We start from the raw sequence: 8307 nt of genomic DNA, 5'->3' as shown, positions 1-8307 counted from the left end.
CTCTCAGAGAGCTAATGACGGCTGCAAAGAATATAAATCCTCCCATTCCTCACCATTCAGTCAGAACGGAAGAAACCTCTTGGATGAGAGGTGAAATGTTTTCAAGGGGAAAAAAGAAAAAAAAAACCCAAGAAAGTCCAGTTGCCTTTTGAAAAAGCACCTTTGGGTCAACCATGATCTGGATGATGGAGAATCTCCATAGAAATGTTGTATGTCTGTTCCATTGTTTTTGCTTTTCCCTGTGAAGTCAATGATGGGAGTCTGTTATTTGGGGGGGAACCACATTCTTCCTTGTTGATTGCTTGGTACTAGTGATGGGCAACCAAGCCACCTCATCACTCCATTTTCTGTTCATAAATTGTGAAGGAAGAGGGGAAAAAAATACAAGATCCTTTTTTTCTGGGGAGAGAAAACCCCAAATATGCTGCGAAAAAATTGTAATATGTGATCCTATTTGTTTTGCTCTGCTTACAGATTTTAAAAGTTACTTTCTTTTTAAAATATATTAAAGATGCCTCATTTTACTTATTGAAATGATTGCTATATAATGGGAAAGTGCACTTTATTCATATCAGCGTTATAACTCTATTGATTTTGTTATAACTCTACAGAATTTTTTCTTACAATCAATGTAGAAACCCCAGCTGCATCTCTGATTTGAAATACTGTACTTATCCGAGACAAGATTTTGGGAAAGGGCTGATGGGGGGGGGCATGCTGACCAAGGGCTGACAAAGGTTACAAGTTTAAAAGAGGCAAACTCATGGCCATGTTAACAGATTTTAGATCTTAGATTGATAAAGAGCTTCTTATGCAAGTAAAACTGCCATTTTTTAGATTAGATAACCTTTATTGTCACTTTTTTTATTGTGGGCACAACAGCACACATCAAAAATGAAATTCAGTTGCCCACTCTCAAAGTGGAACACATATATGACACACATCTAACCATACTATATACACATATGTATAGACCCACACCCCTACATATACATAACAAATATTAAATACTGTCCATCCACATTGGTTTTTTTTAACAGTCCTGTGATCACTTGCATCAGGGTGAAGTTGGGGCAAGTGAATGGAGCTGAGCGTTTACTGGCTGGATGCCCTTCCTGACGCCTACGCAGAACTCCTCTTTGTGCCCAGAGAAATATCTGCCCCTACCCAGGATCCTGATTGTGAGGCAACAGCTCCACCTCTAGGCCACCACGCCACTCATGCACGCAAATTAACATTATTCATATATAAAATGAACCTGTGTTTTTCAATCTTGGTAACTTGAAGGTGTGTGGGTTTTAACTCCCGGAATGCCCTGGGAAGCTGGGGAATTGAAGTCCACATATCATCGAGTTGCTAAGATTGAGAAACACCAGACTAGAGGACTAGGAATTCTGTAATGAAAGAATCACGAGGGATTCTGAAGCCTAACTTAAGACTTTCAAAACTGTATTTCTGGGTATCAATCTGGCGTGAGCCATGTAAACAGTACTTAATGCTAGTTGTAGACTTTTGTGCCAAAACGTGCTCCTTCGTCCTTCACAACACAGACCCTATTTGAATGGTAGCAATTGATCCTGATCTTAAATCAGATCTGTCTGGGCAACTCCTATCGCTTTTGAGATCTTTCTGCATTCACTTCAAAGGCTCCTGATCCTGCTGCTTCTCAGGGTCTCCAAGGTTTCTGGCTAACAGGAAGATCAAGACAAGATCTAGGAACCCAGAGCTCTTTGGAAACCAAGAGCGTGAAGGAGCGATTGCCAGGAAATGAAGAACCATGCTCTCTCTAGCATGGAGCCGTGGGTTTCTTTACCCCATGCTGCAACTCTTGAGAGTGGCATCAGCAGTTGCACAGATAAGAATGGTCTTCCACAGAATTTCCACTCTTCTTTGGAGATCTCTCACGGATTTTTGTGCCCAGACGCAGCGATGCAGATGGCAATGCCCAAGACTGTCAAGAGCATTCCCAGGGCAGCCCCTACAGAAGAGAAAAAGCAGGAAATCAACCAAAAGCTACAGACTTTGTTCTTTGGAGAGAGGAACATGGAGTATTATATGGCAATAAGGAGGACAGGATTTGCATTTGATCAAGGCATTAGACACCTACTTGTGCCACCTATGTTTTCTCCAAGAACTTTCCCTGTCGCCACTGTAAAGACCAGGGCCAAGGAATTGCAAAGAGGCACAGCCAAGGTTAAGTCTGAAATAGAAAGTGGGGTATTTAATGTAGAATCATTTGATCCGAACAAACAATAACCACTGAGGAGATAATAACTCTAGTGAAATGGAAACTCCACCTGAAGGTTATGTTTGGCTGGTTCATAGCTAGGGAATAATTCTGGTAGGAAATCTTTCTCCCTAAAAGCACATTAGCTAGATCTCCACATTCAGGGATTTTCAAACAGGACAATATTGACAAGTGCTTGTTCTGCAGCAACTGTCTAGCAAGCTTCATTTATCTGGGCACTTGGGGAAAACCTCTTCCTTAACTGGCCTCTTCCAACCACGTTGGGTTGGAATTCAAGAACTGCAATCAACATATCTTGAGGGCACCAAAAGTGTCCATTGTTGTTGTTGTTAGCTGCGAAGTCGTATCCGACCCATCGCGACCCTATGGACAGCGGGGCTCAGGTGTTGAGCACCCGAAGTGTGCTCAGGTGACTGGGGGAGGGCTTGATCATCACAATTTGTGACTTTGGGGTTCAGGTAGCCCCAGGTAGATCCGTTGTAAGCAGCCTGTTGTAAGTCAAGACTACTTGTACATTCAATAGCTTGTTGTTGTTGTTAGTTGCGAAGTCGTGTCCGACCCATCGCGACCCTATGGACAACGTTCCTCCAGGCCTTCCTGTCCTCTACCATCTTCTGGAGTCCATTTATGCTCACGCCTACTGCTTCAGTGACTCCATCCAGCCACCTCATTCTCTGTCGTCCCCTTCTTCTCTTGCCCTCAACCTTTCCCAGCATTAGGCTCTTCTCCAGTGAGTCCTTCCTTCTCATTAGGTGGCCAAAGTATTTGAGTTTTAGCTTCAAGATCTGGCCTTCTAAAGAGCAGTCCATAGTGGGGCTCAAAGAAGTCTAGATAGTATCTGATCATGGGATTAAAACCCTGCTCCTTTTGAATGTGCACCAGAATTCTCAGTGTTCTTTTTTTTATAATGAAGATAATTCTGCTCTGAAATCTATTTAAGGACTGAGTCACTCCCATTTTGGTAATACAGTCACAAAAATTAGTTTTTTAAAATTATGTCTTTCTGCAGTAGGTGTCTCAGTAATTCCCCACAATGATCAGAGTTTCTACTTTAAATCACCTCCCCAAATCTTATAGATACTGTCAGTAATTGAGGACCAACCTGTGGATGCTAATGCAAGGTAGTAGATGAATGAGCCACACTGGTTCACTATAAATGGCAACATGTACTGCAAGGAAAAAAAACCACAGTTGGATGGTGAGAGCTTCAGTATTACTTAATATAAACCAATTTCTGATCACCAGGGCCAATGCAGTCCCTAGTGTTCCAGTTATTGTAATGCATCTTATATTCTTTTTCTTTTTTTTAAATATGTTCCTGGGTCGAAACTACTTTAAAAGATCATTGCTAACTAATAGCTTTCTGAACAGTGTTCTGTCTGAGAAGAAAATGGACACTACTGCCTGCAATTAGTGCAGGTTCGCATCCCACCAGGCTCAAGGTTGACTCAGCCTTCCATCCTTCCGAGGTAGGTAAAATGAGGACCCAGATTGTTGGGGGCAATTAAGCTGACTTTGTAATAATGCCGCTTGGGGTGTGTGTGAAAGCCCTAATAAGCAGGCATATACATAGAATGAAGGCTACTGCTAAGTTTGTAAGCCGCCCTGAGTCTTCGGAGAAGGGCGGGATATAAATGGAATTAAAATAAAAAATAAATTAAAAAAAAATACTTTTCTCAAAGATTCTTATTTACAGAGAAGAGAAAAAGAAATAGAAACAAGGAATTACCTCTCCATTCAGAAAGCTACTATACCCTGAATCAGAATGCTAAAGATTTATCTGGCATTTAGAAGCAGTTAATCAAAACCTGATTATTATTGGAATAGTATCAAGTAAAAGTATAATAACAATAATGATGATGATGATGATGGAAGGGACCTTGGAGGTCTTCTAGTCCAACCCCCTGCTAGTATTTAATACTATCTTATTACAGTGTAACGTAAGATTTAGAAAAAATCAACTCAATTTTAGAATAATTTCCCTTGTGCATGTGAACAGGCTGGTGCAGTCCAGATTATCTTCCATAGTATTTCCTTCCCCCAAACCTGCCCAGGGATCACTTCTTGGGTGAATGGGAACATACTGAATCTGTTTCATGGGCATGAAGAGATAATGTCTACCATGAAGGGCATAGCCATTCATAAATCATCCCCTCTGGGCCTGTGCCCCAGAAAGTTAGTTCCTGTTTCTAGTTTTTCTTCCTTTTTTTAAGAGATGGGGGACAAGTCAGCTTCCAATTCCATGTTATAATTAAGACTGTTTTGAAAAAAAGGCAGGAGGGATGGTCTAATGAGCATTTAAAAAGAAACATCTGCAGGCGTAAAGGTGCCGTGTTGAGGGCCCCAGGCTCAGGTAATTCAGACTCCTGTTGCAAAGGAGATTTGGGTAAGGGCAGGGGTGCCCAGATTAATAAGGACTGGGCTCCGTGAGTGGCCTGATTTCAAAACAGTGGGACACTCGGCATAGGACTACTTAGAATTCCTTGATGGAATGTTTTGCATTCTAGAACAGGGTTTTCTAAACTTAGCCACGTTAAGACGTGTGGAGTTCAACCAGCTGGAGAGTTCTGGGAACTGAAAGCCACACATCTTAAAGTAGCTAAGATTAGAAAAAGCAGTGTGAAGAGTGCTGTGTAAAATGGCAAATACCTTGTAATTCAGGCAAAGGAACTTTATTTCTGCCAGCGCCTGCTGAGGTCTGCTTTCTCTCTTTATCTGCTCCAGACCCTCAGTTCCTCTTTTCAAAAATGGATTGGTTGTTCCCCAAAGAATTGCTACCAAAACCAAAGCTGCAACATCACCTGCGAGAAGATGACATCCCATGAGAAATTATTTAATGAAATACTCACAGCAGGTGTTATTCATCCATTACGATGGTATTTCTTGGTAAGAAAGACAGTAGCTAATCTATGAATTAACTTTCCCTTCTCTTTCAATACAAATATATTGATGTTTTGTAGATTTTAACCTGCATTAATTAAATTGCATCTTAGCATTAAATCCTATTACAGGCAGTCCTCAACTTACAGCCAGTTGTTTAGCGACTGTTCAAAGTTACAAACCTTCCTTGAGACTTTGACTGCTTTGTTTGCTTAATGACTGCTTAAAAAGATTGTAAAATCACATTGGTCATGTGACTGGCCCATTTTACAATCATCATGACTTACAACTGTAGAGGGCAGGCAGGCTCCATTAAGGTTGTCTGTCAAGGGCTATCTGTAAATTAGTGAGCTTTATTTATAAAATCAAGGAGCAAGTGGTACAAAAACAGACATTCTTGAATGAGGGATCTAGGGCTGCACTTTTAAATTTTGCAGACAGGCAAACACCCCACAAAGATTAATGAAAAATGATTCACAGCACTTAGTCATTCCTTTGGGTGAGATGGAGAGGAAAGGCCGGACCAGGTGCACATGTGCAGTTTCTCAGACGCTCCCCTTTTGAGTTATTGGGCAGTAGATCTGCCTCGGTCTGCCGAGACTTGGTGAGGGAAGTTGGACAGGCCTTGGTCCAGCTCCCTGCCCCCCCAATCAATGTCCAGAAGTTGACCTTGGGTGTCCAGTCCTTAGTTGCCAGAAGAGCATCCCAGAGCCAGAGTTCTTGCTGTGAAAATGCAAATTGACACTATCATAGGATCTGATGTGAAGCCTGTCCAAACTTTCATCGGACAATTAGAATAAGTACAGGCAGTCCTCGACTTATGACCACAACTGAGCCACAAATTTTTGTTGCTGAATTGTTGAGCTTTGCTCAGTTTTACAACCTTTATGTCAGAGTTGTTAAATGAATCACTGCAATTGTTAAGTTTGTAACAGTTGAGTGAGTATGGCTTTGTTATTGACTTTGCTTGTCAGAAGGGCGCAAAAGGGGAGCATGTGACCCCGGGACACTGCAACCGTCATAAATATGAGTCAGTGGACCAAGTGGCTGTATTTTGATCACAAGGCCCCCCACCCCTCCCAATGTTTTGAAGTGTGAAAAACGGTCATAAGTCACTTTTTTTCAGTGCCCTTGTAACTTCGAAGTCACTAAATGAACTGTTGTAAGTCAAGGACTACCTGTTATCAGTGGAATGCCCTCCCATCAGAAATCACAGGTGGTGCAACGCTGGAGGTTTTTAAGAAGTGATTGGACAACCATTTGTCTGAAATCATAGTCTCCTGCCTGAGCAGGGGGTTGGACTAGAAGACCTCCAAGGTCCCTTCCAACTCTTGTTATTCTGTTAAAATGTTAACTTTCAATTGCCCGAAATCCTAACCCATTCGCACGGGTCAATAATCCTGGGCTAATTAGATGGGACTCCCAATCTCTGAACTGAAGCTCTGGAACAAAACATTTGCTTTTCATGCTCGGTCTGGCCGAGAAAAGGGCCAGATTTACTGGAGAAGATCCTAAGCCGAGACGGCCTCTGAGGACCCTTCCAACTCCCTCTTTACGCCTCTTCCTTTATCAGACATGTCAAACACAAGGCCCGGGAGCCAGATCCGGCCCGCAAAGTGGTTTCATGCGGCCCCCGAAGCCATCCTGGAAACAGTGAGGGAACGGCCCCCTCTGCCTTGGCCCCGGCCCAGAGACCCTCCTTCCGCCAGAGACCCTCAGATCTGTCCCACTCCTGCCCAGGCCCCCATAGGCACCCTTGATGCGAACGATGTAGAGCTGACCACGCCCACCCAGTAGGCCATACACACTCTAGCCACGCCCACCCAGTAGGCCATACGCACTCTAGCCACGCCCACCCAGTAGGCCACACCCACTCTAGCCACGCCCACCCAATAGGCCATATGCACTCTAGCCATGCCCACCCAATAGGCCATATGCACTCTAGCCACGCCCACCCAGTAGGCCACGCCCACCCAGCCCCCCTGAGGGCAACCGCAATGCTGATGCGGCCCTCACTGAAATTGAGTTTGACAAGCAAGTCTTCTTTGCCAACCCGGAGGGACGGGGGAGGTCAGTGTCCCTCCCCAACTTCTAGAAGCCCTCCCCCCACTCCTCCCAATGTTTTCAAGCAATTCTGAGCTCCCTTTTTTGGGGGGGCGAAGAGGACAATATACATAGCCGTAATAGTTTCTCGGGGGGGGGCGTGAGGCAATGGCACGAAGCTGACTCGCTTCGGCCTAGTGACCTCTTCAGGCGCTGGAATTACAGCTCCCATCATCCCCCGCTAGCAGGACCTTTACTATTAGAATCCCTAATGCCTCCAGCGAGGAGCAATCGTAACACTCTCCTTTTTAAGGGCTTTTTTCCCCTCTTATCCCTCTCCTCCCCTCCCCCCACCCGAACTTCTGAGGCACCGGAAGTGGCTCCCTTACCCAGCGACGCCATGGCGACCGGGGCAACCATAGAGTCCCGCAAAGCATTTCTTAATGGAAAACAGCCGTCAGCCGTAGGGAGGGTGTTGCTCTCGGCATCTCTCTGACTCAGTCCTCCATTTTGCTCTCTTAAGATTCAAGGCCCGCTTCTTTTTTTGGGGGGTGGGGTGGGGAGCAGCGGCCTTCGCGCCCCAAGAGAATCAACCGGTCATGTATTGTCAAACTTCCGGTTTTTTGTTGGAGGCCCAGGCTGAGGGCGAATGAGGTTGACCTTTCTATGGAGAGAGAAGGTGGAAGATTTCCAACGCAATGGTCCTTTTAGATCTCAAAGGATGCGATCCATTCCAAGTTGTTTTGTTCAAATAAAAAGCTATTGGAGGACAGCGAAGCGTTATGCTAGGACCATCTGTCCTCGGGGCAGATCAGAATTATTAGCCTTGAAAAGTACACATTCTTGATAGGAAATCCTACTTGCCCCGCCAATGGCGGCATTCTGAACAGCACCGGAAGTGAATGTCTAGCCCAGGGGTAGGCAACCTCGGCTCTTTTATGACTCATGGACTTCAACTCCCAGAATTCCTGAGTCAGCATGGCTCAGCTTGGAAACCTCTCTCTTTCCCCTCAGCATGGCTGACTCAGGAATTCTGGGAGTTGAAGTCCATGAGTCATAAAAGACCCGAGGTTACCTACCCCTAGTCTAGCCAATACGCTTCTCCCTTTCTAGGCTTTGCAGGGCCTTTTCCTTTC

The 8307-nt window shown here is 44.5% G+C and overlaps 1 protein-coding gene across 2 annotated transcripts; it reads right to left on the bottom strand.

Moving 5' to 3' along the window:
* Window positions 1–835: 835 nt before the first annotated feature.
* Window positions 836–8066, bottom strand: TMEM234 (transmembrane protein 234). 2 transcript variants are annotated; one of them, XM_081334953.1, is made up of 6 exons: window positions 7561–8066; window positions 5607–5851; window positions 4898–5049; window positions 3351–3417; window positions 2108–2200; window positions 836–1978 (listed from the first exon to the last, which is right to left on the bottom strand). In XM_081334953.1, the coding sequence occupies exons 2-6, from the start codon at window positions 5617–5619 to the stop codon at window positions 1902–1904; spliced, it is 402 nt and encodes a 133-aa protein (XP_081191079.1). In that variant the 5' UTR covers window positions 5620–5851; window positions 7561–8066; the 3' UTR covers window positions 836–1901. The 2 variants fall into 2 exon arrangements, with proteins under 2 accessions (XP_081191079.1, XP_081191078.1); XM_081334952.1 differs by lacking the exon at window positions 5607–5851.
* Between the last annotated feature and the right edge of the window lie 241 nt (window positions 8067–8307).

The sequence above is a fragment of the Vipera berus genome (genome assembly GCF_964194415.1).
Source record: "Vipera berus genome assembly, chromosome: 9".
Classification (NCBI taxonomy): Eukaryota; Metazoa; Chordata; class Lepidosauria; order Squamata; family Viperidae; genus Vipera; species Vipera berus.
The sequence above is the reverse complement of the archived record's forward strand: the minus strand, read 5'-3'. Positions and strand labels throughout refer to the sequence as shown.

Coding starts and splice junctions, on each gene's coding strand:
- TMEM234 (XM_081334952.1), bottom strand. CDS start 7,591: ATGGTTGCCCCGGTCGCCATGGCGTCGCTGG. Junction 2,201..3,350: donor CCTTGCATTAGCATCCACAG/GTTGGTCCTCAA, acceptor TTTCTATTTCAG/ACTTAACCTTGGCTGTGCCT. Junction 1,979..2,107: donor AGAAAACATAGGTGGCACAA/GTAGGTGTCTAA, acceptor TCTCTTCTGTAG/GGGCTGCCCTGGGAATGCTC.